At 42.6% G+C, this 16,149-nt stretch overlaps 1 protein-coding gene and 1 non-coding gene across 3 annotated transcripts in view; both read left to right on the forward strand.

The window, feature by feature from the left end:
• The window catches only part of CBL (Cbl proto-oncogene), a 79,081-nt gene that overhangs the window by 47,950 nt on the left and 14,982 nt on the right, over positions 1 to 16,149 (forward strand). Inside the window, exons 4-12 of one of the 2 annotated variants that reach the window (XM_057317015.1) lie at positions 1,452 to 1,608; positions 2,636 to 2,757; positions 3,089 to 3,226; positions 4,845 to 4,932; positions 5,299 to 5,430; positions 5,635 to 5,838; positions 12,830 to 12,976; positions 13,098 to 13,475; positions 15,147 to 15,241. In XM_057317015.1, the coding sequence (XP_057172998.1) occupies positions 1,452 to 1,608; positions 2,636 to 2,757; positions 3,089 to 3,226; positions 4,845 to 4,932; positions 5,299 to 5,430; positions 5,635 to 5,838; positions 12,830 to 12,976; positions 13,098 to 13,475; positions 15,147 to 15,241 (1,461 nt within the window). The remainder of the gene's footprint in view (positions 1 to 1,451; positions 1,609 to 2,635; positions 2,758 to 3,088; positions 3,227 to 4,844; positions 4,933 to 5,298; positions 5,431 to 5,634; positions 5,839 to 12,829; positions 12,977 to 13,097; positions 13,476 to 15,146; positions 15,242 to 16,149) is intronic. The other variant, XM_026505572.4, reaches the window with a different exon arrangement.
• On the forward strand, positions 14,523 to 14,652 carry LOC113260240 (small nucleolar RNA SNORA19). The gene has a single exon (XR_003317876.1). It is a non-coding gene; the product is annotated as a small nucleolar RNA SNORA19 (small nucleolar RNA).

Raw genomic sequence — 16,149 nt, forward strand, 5'->3', positions numbered from 1 at the left:
CATTCTGCTGTTAATAGACATTTAGGTTTCACGTTATCTGCTCTCACAAACGGTGCCGCAGTGAACAGAGTTATATTTGTGTTCATATGCAAGAGCTTCTTCACAGTTACATGCCTGGGAGTGAAATAGCTGAATCGGGGCTTCATGTGCTCTGCTTTGCCAAATATTGCCTAATTGCTTTCCAAAGTGGTTATACCAGTTTATATCCATATACACAAATTCCAGCAGCTCCGCGATCTGGCTAACACCGGCAGTGTGAATTGGGAGTCGTAGTTTGCTTTATATTCCTGATGACAAAGGAGATTGAGCATCTTTTCACAATTATGACCAGTTGGGGTTCTTATTCTGACTTGCCTGTTCCTGTTCCTAACTTGTCCATTTTCCTCCTGAGTAACTTGTCTTTTTCCTGCTGAAAGATACTGCTTGTCTGTTAGTTACACATTACAGATATCTTCTTCTGGTCTGTGGCTGGATTTTGCACTTTGTTATATTGTCTTTCGATGTATAGAAGTTTTAAACTACATAGACAGATTTATGAATTAAACTTATGCTTTTAGTAGTGATATAAATGTTTTTGTATATCCTCTGAAATTTCGGATCAAGGAACTGAAAAAAACAGCCATACAACTTTTTAGTTGAATATATAGATCCTAATGTAAATTTCCCTTTAAATGCCTTCTTTTTAAAAATATGTTTAATTGTAAAATATAGAATAATTATTGATTTAAAAACTTAAAGAGGATGGGAATAAATTTAACTTTGTTCCTTTTAACTTAATAACTCCTTTAGAAGAGAGTTCAAAATACCACTTTATCTCTTAATTTTTACGCAGTGAGTACATAAACTTTTCAAAGTCAATGAGCTTGTGTTTACGTAAAGATCTTGAGAACTAGAAATCCCATAGTATCTTACGCTCGTCTTATCTGGGCTTTAATCAGTCTGACGTTAATAATTTATTCCTCATCCCGATCAGAGCTCTGTTCTTCCTGTGCCTTAAGCCTGTTTCCTCCTGTCTCGGCCTTGAGATTGTGAGTTCCTCAAAGAACTCAGAATGTTTTACGTGCTTTTAAAAAGTTAGTTTAAACTTTTCAGTTAGTAAAGGCCTGGCCACAGGTGACATTTATATAAAAAGAGTAATCTCTTTCTTTCCATGTTTCTCTAAAGAGAACAAATGGGGAAGAAAGATGAGAAAGGGGATTAGTTTGTGACGTATTGCCAAACAACACTGGGAAAAGATTTCTCTGTTACTAATTTACTTATTAGAAAGTTAAGAAATACATCATTTACTCCCTTTCTATTCTCAATCCAAAATATAACTTAGCTTCTTTGAGAGAATTGAAATTGATATTGAGACCTTAATGTGGCTTTTTTCCTTGGTTATTATAGCAATGCCCAGAATTGTCTGTTATCTCACTCTGTGCCTTCCTTTCCACCCCTGCTCCCCGATCTAGGACAATAGTCCCTTGGAAGAGTTTCCGGCAGGCCCTTCATGAGGTGCATCCCATCAGTTCTGGGCTCGAGGCCATGGCTCTGAAATCCACTATTGATCTGACCTGCAATGATTATATTTCAGTTTTTGAATTTGACATCTTCACACGACTCTTTCAGGTAGGATACTAAAGTGTTGGCTAAACTAGTTGCTACTTTTCTGAAGAGAGAGCTCTTTAAAAAATAACATTTGGGAGTTTACATTATTATATAGAAGTATTTTTAGTGTAGAAATTATAAGCAAAAAACCCCTCACTACTCTATTTTTATATATTTATTTATTGTTAAAAATAATAACTATATAATCTGCTTTCTTCCCCTCACATTATAATCTTTTTTTGTTAATAAATATTCTTCATTTGCATCATTTTAATGGTTGTAGAACGTCCAGAAAATGGGTATAATATGATCTATTTAATCAGTTTCCTGTTGTTGGACATTTGTGTATGTTTCCGGCTTTTTCTCCTATTGTATTTAAATTCTTGACTGTTAATATTGACATGCATTGATGTTCAGAAAGAACTTTTTTTTTTTTTTTTAAGATTTTATTTATTTATTTATTTGACAGAGATAGAGACAGCCAGCAAGGGAGGGAACACAAGCAGGGGGAGTGGGAGAGGAAGAAGCAGGCTCCCAGCGGAGGAGCCTGATGGGGGCTCGATCCCATAATGCTGGGATCACGCCCTGAGCCGAAGGCAGACGCTTAACCGCTGTGCCACCCAGGCGCCCCAGAAAGAACTTGTTTATCTCTTTCTGTAAAGATAATGTGTGCATGCCATACTTGTATAATAAGCCTTTTTTTTTTTTTTTTTTTTTTTTTTTTGCAGCTTCTTAGTTGTACTTGTAGGCTGCTGTTTCTCTGGTTATTTTGTTTGTTGTTTAACCGCACTCCTGTTGGTTAGAACTGCTGTAAAATGTCTTGAATTTCATTTTGTAATGAAATTTCTTTCTATAAAGCGTCTGTTTGTCTCTTCTTAGCTTTTCTAAGTTCTTACCTCTCAAACATATTTCCCTCAAAGTAACAATATATTTGAAAATTTGTGACAATGAATGGAGAATCGAGGTGGTTTCCTTTCTGTTCTCCATTGCTCTGAGGATGGTCGGATGTCTTGAGTGCAGTGGTCTGATTGAGCTCTTGTTCCCTTAGCCCTGGTCCTCTTTGCTCAGGAATTGGAACAGTCTTGCCGTGACGCACCCTGGCTACATGGCTTTCCTGACGTATGACGAAGTGAAAGCTCGGCTCCAGAAGTTCATTCACAAACCTGGCAGGTCAGTGCCGTGAAGCAGAGGCATTTATTCGCCTACGTTTTACTCTCTTGTGACCTCTGCCAGGATGGAGGAAACGTGGTCTTGCATCGGTTCCCCAGTGGCCCGGTTGCCGCACTGGGATTGCTGTCTGTTTACCAGAGGAATCGACTTCTTCAGATCTTATGATTTGATGAATGCTTTCAAGCCACTTAAGAATCGAGCTTACGTATTTTTTGCTTTTGGTCTGGAGGCACTGTAGAATGTGTTATTGGTGGTCCGTTTGATTTTTGTCTCTGTCTTGCTGTCCACACTAGTATAAGCATATCAAGGGTTCCGTTCATTCTGTTCTCAGTTACATTTTCCGGCTGAGCTGCACTCGTCTGGGTCAGTGGGCTATTGGATATGTCACTGCTGATGGGAACATTCTCCAGACGATCCCTCACAATAAACCTCTCTTCCAAGCCCTGATCGATGGCTTCAGGGAAGGCTTGTGAGTATCTGCTGTTCGCCACTTGCTAGAGTCTCGGAACTCGGGGGTCGTAAACCTCGGTCATCAGTGAGTGACGTGATTCCAGCTGTCTTCACGGTTGGCGGTTCAAGAAACATATTAACAGGTTATATTATTTTGGCCTTCAGGTTCCGTAGGATTTTTGTTGTTATTTAAAAGGATTCTTTGAGTGAGATGATTTTTCTCTAGTGCTTTCGTTATTACCATGAGTAAACTGTTTCTTTCTCCTTTTCCACACGTTGACTTATTTTCAAGTCTATATTTGAAAATATGCCAATTAGCAGAAAACGTTACCAGTTATTTAACTAGCCCACATTGGAGTGATTACGTGTTTTGAATAACAGCAGGCTCAGCGGCCTTCATCTGCCCTGAGCATTTTGGTTTGTCAGTATTTCTTCAGGCTTTGGGCTTTCGTAATCTGTGCTAATATTTATGACTCATACTTATTCCAGAATGCTATTTCTTTGGGAACTCAAATTGATTATCACTTGGTAGGCACTAAAAATACTAGCAGTTGACCACCTGTCAGAAAGCTCCTTGTGTTCTGAAGCAACGAGGAAAGTCCATTAGCCATTAAGCACCGTGTCCTGGAGCAGCGTTGGAGCTGAAGGGGGTGCTTCCCCAGACGTCAGAGCAGGCCGACGCCACAGGCTTCCTGGTAGATGATCTCAGGGGCTTACTTTGCTTCTTGTTATATTTCTTTTAAATTGGTGTCTCTCAGTGTAAAATACCCTTTGAACCAAGGGTATTTTAGGCGTTTGGTCAGAAACAGATGATGTTTAAATTAAGAATTTGGGGACACCACCTGGGTAGCTCAGTGGTTAAGTGTCCAACTCTTGATCTCAGCTCAGGTCTTGATCTCAGGGTTGTGAGATCGAGCCCTGTGTCAGCCTCCATGCTGGGCGTGGAGCCTATTTAAAATAAAAAAATAAAATAAAAATAAATTAATTTGTATTTTGCGGCCATCCATAGATTAAAATAGGGGTTGGCAAACTGTGGCTCACAAGCTAGCGGTTGTGGTATGGCCTGGACGGTTTTCCTTTTTAAAGTGTTATTTAAAAAAAATAACAAAGAATACATGACACAGACTTCTGTGGCTTGCAAAGCCTAAGATATTTACTATTTGGCCCTTAACAGAGAAAGTTTGTGAGGCACTCAGTTTAGAGATAAAGCCTGTGGCATTGTGGCCTAGAGAAGGAGTATCAGTGTTTGGAGAATATCTTCTTGGAACTGTTCTGGGTTATTTATTTTTTGAAGTATTTATCTTTGATAAGTACAAAGACTTATCTTTGTACTTACGCAAAGTTGCCTGTTTATTTGCGAGAGCGTGCCCGAGCAGTGGGAGGGGCAGAGGGAGAACGAGAATCTCAAGCAGACTCCGTGCTGAGGGCAAAGCCGCCGGCGCGGGGCTCAGTCTCATGACCCTGAGATCATGACAGGAGCTGAAATCAAGCGTCGGCCGCTTAACCGATGGAGCCACCCAGGCGCCCCCAAAGGTGCCCTTTTAGATGAGGGAATTCCTAGATACTCTTTGTCAGTATTAGCAAACCGTTATAAATTGGCCGTAGTAAAACCCCAAGGCTGGTTACTCTTTTTACAGCTATCTGTTTCCAGATGGACGGAATCAGAATCCCGACCTGACGGGCTTATGTGAACCCACTCCCCAGGACCACATCAAAGTGACCCAGGTGAATTTTGTTGTGCACCCTCCCCGTGCCTCTAGAGGCAGGCTTTTGTACGCACTTGACGCAGCTGACGGTAGAATGGTACGAAGTGATTGGAACGCGTACGTTTTAAACCATTGACTAGCTTAGGGAATTTAGGTGTGTGTGGTTTCTCTAAAGAACTTAAAACAGGACCAAGACTGTGTGCTTTCTGTGCCGGTGAGAGAAGAGTGACCGCGACTGCGGCACCTCCATACGAGCAAAATCTGTGTAGAGAGTAACAGTCGTCTGTCGTTCTCCTGGTGTTAGTACTGACGGTCGTGGTCATTCATTCGTGCCCCAGACATCTGCAGTCGGCTGAGTAATCTCTTCAATTTTTTTTAATCAAAGGAACAATATGAATTATACTGTGAGATGGGCTCCACCTTCCAGCTGTGTAAAATCTGCGCTGAAAACGACAAGGATGTGAAAATTGAGCCCTGTGGACACCTCATGTGCACGTCCTGTCTCACATCCTGGCAGGTACGGGTCTTCTCCGCCCTGGAATCCCTCAGAAGCATTGGGGGGTTTGTATTCTTTACGGATAGCAAGGATGGCCTGGTTCGGGGCGGAGGTTTTAAGCTTCTGGTTTCTTTTTTTCATCTTTAGGAATTGTGTTTCCTTGTGGACACACAAGTGTCAGTACTTTCAGCTGCATCTGTTGACCGTCTCCCATTTGCTCTGCAGGAATCAGAAGGCCAGGGCTGTCCTTTCTGCCGATGTGAAATTAAAGGTACTGAGCCCATTGTGGTAGATCCGTTTGACCCTCGAGGAAGTGGCAGCCTCCTGAGGCAAGGAGCCGAGGGAGCTCCCTCCCCAAATTATGAGGACGATGACGATGAACGAGCTGATGATTCTCTCTTTATGATGAAGGAACTGGCTGGTGCCAAGGTAAGACTGCAGGTTCAGAGACTGGCAGACTCCATCGTGAGTGCTGTTTAAAGGAATAGAGTACTTGATGACATCCAAACCACAGGTAATACTAGCGGACATTTACTGTGTGGGAGATGCCATGCTCAGTGCTTCCCTTATTTTAACTCCTGTGATCCTGTCCTTGTATATACTCAAATAACCCGAGAGTAGGTAATCTTATTCTCATTTAGCAGATGAAGAAACCAGGGCACGGCAAGGTTAAGGAATTGGCTGAAAATTGCATGGCTGCGGCCAGACATTACGGCTTCAAGGCCTGTGCTCTTTCTGTGTCCTAGAACTGGGCTTTACTCAGCTTGTTGGAGAGAACGAGAGGGGATAAGACAGTGGGGCCCCACTGTGCTGCTGTGAGTAGAGTCCGGTGTTTGGTCTTCTTTCCTAAGGGGGTCCTGGCACTGGGAAGTTAGATTTGGAGGGGAGAGGCACTGTTAGTAGCTAAAGACATGGTGACTGAAGTGACCGGAGGGTGGTAGGAGGTATCACGTAGAAGCTAAACAGACTGGAGAGGCCCTAGTAAAGAGAGGAATCACACAGACTAAGAAGGGATGGATCAAATTCTGTAGCATTAGCGGGTAGGGTGAAGTAGGGATCTGTTCACTAATTAGAAGTAAGGCAGTCCTTGAAGATGTTAGCCAATACAGGGCAAACCAAAGGTTCTAATGTGCTTTAGATTCTCTGATTTAGAATGTTACAAATTCATGGGCAGCCTTCTTTTATAACAGCCCCTCATTGCCCGGCACACAGTAGGTGCTCAGTAAATATCGAAAGAATGGATTCGGGGGTGCCTGGGTGGCTCAGTTGGTTGAGTGTCCGACTCTTGATTTCGGCTCAGGTCATGATCTCGGGGTCCTGGGCTGCAGCCCAGCATCAGGCTTCGCGCTCAGAGGGTAGTTTGCTTGGTATTCTCGCTCTCCCTCCGCCCCACCCCCACCCCCAAAAATAAAAAAAAAAAAAAGGAATGGGTTTGCTCTCTTAAATGATTGCATCCGGTGTGTCTCCTCCTCTCTGTCCTCAGTGCCACTGCCTTATTACAAGGCTGTTACCATCATATCTTCACCTTCCCACCAGCACCAGTCATCTACAGCTCAGACCTGGCCATCGTTTGCCCCATACTCTGAGGACTTCTTGTTACTTCATGGATTAAGCCGTTCTCCTTTTCAGGCACTTTTCCCTTAAAATCCTTTTTCTTTTATGTTTTGTGGTCCAGCAAGGCCAAGCCACTAAAAATCTTTCCATGCTTTTGTCTCGGTAGTTTCTTTTTTCTCTTTAAGATTTTTTAAATTTCTTTTAGAAAGTAAGCACATGAGCATCGGGGGAGGGATAAGCAAACTCCCTGCTGAGCGGGGGACCCTACCCCCAAATGTAGGGCTTAATCCCAGGACCCTGAGATCATGACCTGAGTTGAAACTAAGAGACGCTTAACCGACTGAGCCACCCAGGCATCCCTATCTTGGTAGTTTCTTTGTAATTTGGTTGAGTTTTCATTTCCGAGGAAACCTTTCCAGACTGTTCCTGCTTCCCCCACTCCCAGTTCACATGTGATTACACACGCATCATTTCTGGGTCTGTCCAGGTGTCTCTGAGACACTGAATACGTCTACCATAGAACTTACCGCCTCGTAATATTTTATTAAATGTATTTCCTGGTATATCGTAAATTCCTAGAAGGCAAGAGCCATGTCTCATTTGTAATTTACTATTCAGAATTGAGCACATCGTAATTACTTTGAATGTTTGGGAATTGAAATGACTTCAAAACAGGAATTAATAAATCTGTCTATGCTTTATCCGTAACGGGTAGTTGAGGAAGTCTGGAATGAATTGTACATTTTTGGTTTTTTTAAATGGACAGATTTTTCGAAGTTTTGGCCCCTTATAACAGGTTCTTTGGTTCCATTTTAAGAGATTAATTTGAGGGGTGCTTGGGTGGCTCAGTCCGTTAAGTATCTTCCTTCGGCTCAGGTCGTGATCCCAGGGTCCTGGGATGGAGCCCGCGTCTGGCTCCCTGCTCGGCGGGGAGCCTGCTTCTCCCTCTACCTCTGCCCCTCTCTCCTCATGCACGCGCTCTCTCTCTCTCTCTCTCTCTCTCTCATAAATAAATAAATAAATAAATAAATAAATAAATAAAATCTTTAAAAAGATTAATTTGACCTCTAAAGCAGTTTTATGCTCTTATATAGATTTCTCTCTGTTCAGTCATGAACATTTATTGGTAGCTCCAGGAATATTAGGGAAGCTGAATAAAAAGATAAGTTATTTTTCATGGATATATTTGAAATTAAAATTACCCTTTTTTCTTCCTGAAATTTTATAGATGAATAATATTTACTGTGGAGAAACAGGCATCACATTCAGTGTTGATGTGGGTACAAATTAGCCCATCTTTTGGAAGGACAGTTTGACATCTGTCAAAATGTGTAACGGTCACAGTGTGAGCTAGCACTTCCCATTTTAGGGCTTTATCCTAAAGACATACTCAGATAAGCACACAAAGATGTGGACGCAGTTCTTCTTACAGCATTATTGGCAATAATGAAAACTTAGAATCAACTCACATGTCCAGCAGTAAGAAATTACGATACATCCTTGTGTCTGTATTCTGTTGCTGCCATACAGATTACTACAGATTTAGCAGCTTAAAGCAACACAGATTTATTCTGTTACAGTTTTTAATGGTCAGAAGCCCTACACATGTGCCATCCAGCTAAATCAGGGTATCAGCAGGTCTGTAGTTCTTCTGTAGGCTCTAGGGGAAGATCCATTTCCTTTTTCGTTTGGATTTGGCAGTTTAGTTCCTTGCCAGTTGTAGGATTAAGATCCCATGTCCTTGCTGGCTGTCGGCTCATGGTATCCCAGCTTCCAGTGGTCAGCCGCGCTCTTTGGCTCCTGGACTTCTTTCCTCCCCCTTCAGCCTTATGTCTCTGCTTTTAAGGACTCGTGTTTAGATTGGGCCTGTCCAGATAGTCCAGGATAATTCTCCCATCTCAAGATCCATGCCCTCAATCATATTTGCGAAGTTCCTTTTACCAAGTAAAATAACATATTCACAGTTTCTGGGTTTTGGGGTGTGAATAAACATCTTAGCGCTGGGGGATAGGGAATCCTCATTCTACCTACTATAGTTCACATAATGGAATGCTCTGCAGAACAAGTTCAGTTTACGTATACTTAAGTGGAAAGCTGGCTAATGAATACTAAGTTTGAAAATAATTGTATACTCTGTATAGTATCACCTTATTTCTCTAAGAAAAATTGGTTGTAAAAAAGTGTAACATGCATAGGGGGAAAAATGACTACCCACTAAATTGCTGTCATTTCTGACAGGTTGAGAGGACTTGAACTTTATGAGATAGTTGGATGTTGTATAGTAAACATAGTACTTTTGCTAGGTGTTCATCATGCTGGGTAAGTGGCTCTGTGTTGAGTGCTGTAACTGTTGAGTGAGCTAGGAAACCTGAGACAAAGGCCTGCAAGGAGCTAGTGGTTGAATTCGAGAAGAGAACGTGCGTGCAGGTGAGACAATTTAACACAGGCAGACATTGAACATGGTTTTAGATCGCTGGGTACACGCTAAGTGCTGTAGGACTTTAAAGAAAAGAAGGAAGTGAACCCCTTTTCCATAGCTGATCTGTATGAATGACTTTAAATTTACTTATTTAAATAAAAGTAATAAACGTACACCGTAAAAATTCAGATAGAGAAAAAGCAGCTTCGTGTGTTGTGCTGTCCCTTGGCTATTCCGTAATTTATTTAGTCTCTTAATGGACGTTCATCTTGTTTCCAGACTTACACAGACGGATATTCTTCTCAAGTCTGTAGGGTAAACTCCTAGCAGTGGGATTGCTGGATGAGAGTGAATGTCCATTTAAACTCTTTGATGGAGGAAAGGCTAGAATTAGGGGAGGGGCATGGGAATTTCACAAAGACAGTGCTATTGCATTTCGTGGTGTTCATCATTGTTTGTGTGAATAAACTATTTTACAAAATATTTAACTTCTTTTGAGTAGATAACAAAGTTATCCCCGATTTTTTGTCCTAAAATCACTCCTCAAGGTAGATGAGACTAGGGGGTGCCTGATTGGCGCGTCCTGGGTAGCTGTCGTTCGGGGGTTTGTTGCTGTTTTATTTCAGTTAGTTTTTAATACACTGAATCTACTTATTACAAAATCCAGATGACGAACGTATGTGGATTTTTTGGGTAAGTTTAAAAGACTTGCTAGAAGGCTGGCGGAAACCTTGGCTCCCTGCCTCTGCCGCCTTCAGCTCCTCTGTGGGCCTCACTCAGATTTGTGGGTTCTTAACACCTTTCACACTGTATACTCACACTGCCTTCTCTTGCCTCTTCAGCGTTAGTCATCTGTTCAGGTGTTGTAGAAAAGAATCGATGATCTCCCTCCTTCCTACACCATATCTCCCCACTACGGTTGAGTGTTTTTTGACTGAATCACTATTCGATATGTAAATGATTTTGCTCCTTGCTGTTGCAAGCAATACCCTATGATGTAATTGCTGTTGTTTTCTCATACAGCCTTTCGTTTTTCCTGGGATAATTGCTATATATGTGTGTGTGTGTATTTTTATTTTATTTTAATTTTTATTTTTTTAAGATTTAACTTATTAGCGTGAGCACATGGCGGGGGAGGAGCAGAGGGAGAGGGAGGGAATCTCCAGCAGACTCCCCGCTGAGCAGGGAGCCACACCTAGGGCTCGATCTCACGCCCCTGTGAGATCATGACCTGAGCCGAAATCACAAGTTGGACGCTTAACCGACTGAACCTCTCAGGCACCCCAGATTGCTTTATTTTTATTTCCTTAGTTTTCCGTTTGTACCTGTCACTACCAGGTCTTACCAAGCTGACATCTCTCAGTATAATTTTCTATGAAGTAAATTCTCTAAATACAGTAGATGGTATGTAACATACTGCGGTGACATGTGGGAAACATGGCTCCCACGTTTTCCTCTTTCTTGCTTTACTTCCTTGTTTGGGTGAAGTATGTCCTCAAAAAGGTGAGAGAAAATTTTTGAGACGTTTGATAGCTTGAATGCCTTTGTTCAGCTTTCAGACTGACTAGATACACAATTGCTAGGTTGAAAAAAACCTCTAAATTGTTACGGCTTCACTTCACTTCTATATTCTAGTGTATTTTTGCCATTTGGTGCCCTCTTTCTCTCTATCCCAAGGAGCTCTTAGGTTATTCTCCTTATCCTTGATTCCTTGAAAATATAAGGGCATTTTTGGTTTGTTTGTTTGTCGTGGGTTTTTTCCTTCATTGGGCTGGCTATGCAGTGAACCCTTTCTATATGGATAGTTAGGTCCCTTGGGTCATAGAAACATTCTTGGGGTATTTCTCCGATCATTTCCTCTCCACTTGTGTTTTTTCTGCTTTTCTGGAACCGTATTACATGTCGTGATAACAGAACAGTGCAGGGATGGGTCGGTTATGTTGAGCCACGAAGAGTGCGACTAGCTCAACCCTCTGCACTTCAGGAACGGGAACGAGCAGTGGATGGCGAGAAGGCTTGAGATAGGCAGAGAGGGGCGCCTGGCTGGCTCAGTTGGTGGAACGTGCGACTCTTATCTTGGGCTTGTGAATTTGAGCCCCACATTAGGTTGGGTGTAGAGATCACTTAAAAATAAAATCTTAAAAAAAAGGCAGAGAGGGCTTTTGCAATTGGGAAACAATCTGAAGGGAAGGAGGTAGAAATTCCAGAGTCGAGACTGGTGGGAAAGTGGGAGTTACTGATGGTTGGTTTTTGAGCTACTGCACATTCTAAGGATGGCTAAGCTGGTAATGATGAGCAAACAGATTTGGTGAGATAAGAAACCAGAAGTTGGGAGAATTGCAAGAAGGTGGCTTTAATTAATCAGATCTGAGGTTGGTAAGCAGAATGAAAAGGCAGATAAAGATGCGAGACTCTTTCATGGAAAAATCAGGATACAGTGACTGGCTAGAAATTGATGAAGGGACAAGTAACCTAATAAGTTCTCACTTTCCTAACCCTTGAGGTGTCTGACTGTTCATGCCGCATCACTCATGCCCCAGGGATGTGGAGCCGTTTTTCTTAAGCATGAGTAAACGCGGGTAGCTAATGATGGGGGCTTTCTTTGCCTGCATTTATCACCCGGCATTAACGAGAGGACTAAGTATGTGAATGGTTATCTTCCTGTCATCTTACTTAAGTGCTAGTAATACGTATTTGCCTATATTCCATCTGTTTTGTTCCCTGGGAGAGAATGCAGATGCCAAGTAGCATTTTGTGTGAATTATGCATATCTCTTGATAGCTTGCCTGGACAAGCTTATTAGCCATTCATCACCCTGCTACAGGCTCGGAAATGGGAGAGGTTATACATGCATTGCTTCGTCTAATTTGGCACCTCATTTTTAAAGAACACAAATTATTAGGAAATATTATCCCTTCAAATTGCTGAGTTGAAATACTTCTTCAGAAGGACTCGAGGTGCTTTTTAGATGCTGTTGATTCTTTTCCTCCTAATGTCTTTTTTTCTTTTTTCTATCATAATAAGCCATGAAGAATTTCTCATCTTTGATCTCTTTCATTGTTCTGTGCCTTAATGTTATTTTCCCACGTGATTTGTTGAGAGGTTCTTGTCTGCTCCTTTCTTTTTATATGGGTTCCTATTTTTAATCTTGAAAAGATTTTTTTCTTTCTCTGAAGATGAGGTGGAAAATTGTAATATTTGTTTTCTGTTGTGAGCTAGGAAGCTTTTTGCAGCACAGCCGTGTCTAGATACTTGCCTGTAGCTTGCATCTGCGTGCTATTTCTGTGATTGAGAGCGCCCTCTTATGGTGACACGGAAATAATTCCGGAAGCCTGACCCATCGGTAGTACGGTAGTACAGTCAACGTTCATATGGTACTTGCTGTCTACAGCTTTGGGAGGAGTTGAAAGATGCCACTCCCTCCTACGAGAATAACCTATTGGGAAGTTTTATTTGTGTCAGGTGGAACGGCCTCCTTCTCCGTTTTCGATGGCCCCACAAGCTTCCCTTCCCCCAGTGCCACCGCGACTTGACCTTCTGCAACAGCGGGTGTCCCTTCCTTCAAGTGCTTCTGGTCTTGGAACTGCTTCTAAGGTAAGACGTTACCCATTTCTACAGTTTTCCAATTCTTTGTTGTGGATTATAGTGGGGTTTTTGTTTTTGTTTTTTAAGATTAGTGGGTTTTGATTGATTTGCTTTCCTCGTGTTTCCACAGGTAGCTTCTGGCTCCCTTCATAAGGACAAACCATTACCAATACCTCCCACACTTCGAGATCTTCCACCACCACCCCCTCCGGACCGGCCATATTCTGTTGGAGCAGAAACCCGGCCTCAGAGACGTCCCTTGCCTTGTACACCGGGTGACTGTCCATCCAGGGACAAACTGCCCCCTGTTCCCTCTGGCCGCCTTGGGGAATCGTGGCTGCCTCGGCCAATCCCCAAAGTACCAGTGGTTGCCCCAAACGCTGGTGACCCCTGGACAGGTAGAGAATTAACCAACAGGCACTCACTTCCATTTTCATTGCCCTCACAAATGGAGCCCAGAACAGATGTGTCCAGGCTTGGAGGCACATTCAATGTGGATACCTCCATGGTGAGTCCTGACAAATATTTTTGGATGGCATTTAATGGGTCAGAGTTTTGTGATAGGTTTTGTACAGGATTCAGAGACAGTGAAACATCCCTGCCCTCAGACGTATACATACCCTCCGGAAGGATGTTACTAGAGCAGATAAAGTATGTGTGTAAAGACCACAACAGGTGCACGTCTGTGCACCTGCATATATGTGTATATGTTTGTGTGGCTGGATTCATATAGTATAAATGAGTATTATGAATAGAAAGCATGTAAGTTGTAGAGAAAGGAGAGATTATTTCCAAATAGAGCGAGCAATCACGAGGCCTTTATGGAACAAATGGCATTCTGAATTTGAAGTGTTCTTTCCAAAGTGAATAGTGTTAAGGTCAGAAGTACAATGACACAGATGCTTGAGGTATATTGTGGAACTAGAAGTAGTTTAATTTGAGTGGAGCAGAAGTTTTGTATTTCAGAGGAGGGGAAAGGTCTAGAAGAGGGCATTAGGACTAGATCAGAGGACCTGGAAAATCCCATCAAGGCCAAAAGAATTTGAATTTATTTGGTAGGAACATGAGCAAAATGACAATTTACAGAGAGAAGTCTAGTAGTGTGCAAAACGGATCGCTAAGAGAGTAGATTGAAAAACGGTTAGCGGTTCATTATTTTGTAAGCATGAGATAAGGGATCCAAACCGGGGCGGGGGGAGGTTTATTTGTTCTTTTGTTGGTTCGTTTGTGTATGTGCTTCACAAAAAATCCTACCCTTACAAAGTTTACATCTCTAGTGGAGTAGAGACGAAATAAACACGGTAAGTTAATAAAACAAAGGGCATTCGTTGCTGATGAGCGAGCTATGGAGAAAAACAGTGGAAAAAAGGGGTGTCGGGACAGTTGGAGTTGGGGTGGGGGTACAGGGAGGAATGGGGTACAGTTCTGAGCAAAGATCTGGAGCATTGGTGAGAGCGAGCCCTGCTCATTTTGAGGGAGTCTGTTCCAGGGTGAAGGGGAGGCAGGTGAGTTGGGGAGAGTATGCCGCCAAGTAAGCAAGAGGAAGAATACTCCAGTGCACATTTCATTGACCTGCTTTCTCTTGTGTATGTGAGCAGTGTTATTTCCTATGTGCTACACAAACAGTTGAAGGTTAATTAGCAGTATAACTACATAGTAATGCTGCCAGTCCCCTTCAGACAAATGAAAAAAGGGGGAGAACAGCCTGTGAGCAGGGAAGGTGAGGAATACGGTGGGGCCCTTACATGAACTGCGAACTTCTTGGTGGCAAGAGAAGGGGGGGCGGTCACTTACAAGAGGCCTCAGGTAAAGGCCGTCTAATTTGTGAGAATGAATTAGGTCAGGCTTTCTGGTGACCTCACTGTAGAAAGAGATTTTTTAAAGCTCGAGAGGTTATTTGCGTAGACAGCCAATTTCCTCAGATCTTGCAGAATTAAAACAAAAACCCCCATTTCCTTGGCTCCTTTTAGATCTCTGTCTTCCTCACCCTGACATTTAAACTTTCTTCAGAGCCCGAAAGCAGCTTTGCTTTTGGGCAGATGTAATAACCCCTAAGCATGGCGTTGAGAGTGGGGTCCGTGTCTGTATTACTGTTCTTGTTATTTTGACTAGGTTGGAGAAGTAAGAGGCGACACTGAGTTGTGTTAAGAAGGTTCTTTCTCACCACTTTTCTTTCCAGAATGTGACTAACAGCCCATTAGCAGGTTCAGAGTGTGAGCACCCCAAAATCAAGCCTTCTGCATCTGCCAGTGCCATTTACTCTCTGGCTGCCAGGTGAGTACTAAGGCTGTGTCTCGTGGAGCAGAGCTGGTCCTGCTAAACAGCTTGCTCACAGAACGTAGAAAACCCAGAGCGGTACAAAAGAAGAAGTAGAAACCGATCTGTTGGTCTCACTCTTTTCGTTTCCTCTGTGTCCATGTACATAGATCAGCCTTGCTGGGCTTAACGATTTTATTAATCTTTTCAAAGAAGCAGTTTTGGTTTTGTTGACTTTTATTTTAAAAAAATGTTTTCTTAATTCTTATCATTTTTAATTTTAATTCTTAATTCTTAGGTATCTGCTTCGTGTGTGTGTGGTAAAATACCCACAGTGTACACCATCTTGCGACACCTGGGTGGCTCAGTGGGTTAAGCATCCGACTGTTGATTTCAGCTCAGGTCATGGTCTCAGGGTTGTGAGATGGAGCCCTGTGCTGGGCTCCACGCTGGGCATGGAGCCTGCTTGGGATTTTCTCTCTCCCTCTGCCCCTCCCTCTCCTTTTCTCCCTCTCTAAAAATATATACATATACACCATCTTACTTATTTGTAAGTGTCCCATTCAGTGGTATTAAATACATTCACATTATGCAACCATCACCACCAACCATGCTCGTTAACACTTCGTCTTGTAAAACCGAAACTCTTTCCATATTAAACGAAAGCTCCCCGTCCTTCCCTGCCCCAACCCCTGGCAGCCACTGTTACACTCTGTCTTCAGGATTTTGACTAAGTACTGCCTATGAGTGATCATACAGCATTTGTCCTTTTGCGACTGGTTTACTTTAGTTATAATGTTCTCATCCGTGTTGTAGAATATCGCAGAATTTCCTTCCTCCTTAAGGCAGAGTAATATTCCAGTGTATGTATATACGGTAGTATCCCCCTTATCTGCATGGGATACCTTTCAAGACCCCCCGAATGC

The sequence above is a fragment of the Ursus arctos genome, unplaced genomic scaffold, assembly GCF_023065955.2.
Source record: "Ursus arctos isolate Adak ecotype North America unplaced genomic scaffold, UrsArc2.0 scaffold_22, whole genome shotgun sequence".
In the NCBI taxonomy this organism is placed as follows: Eukaryota; Metazoa; Chordata; class Mammalia; order Carnivora; family Ursidae; genus Ursus; species Ursus arctos.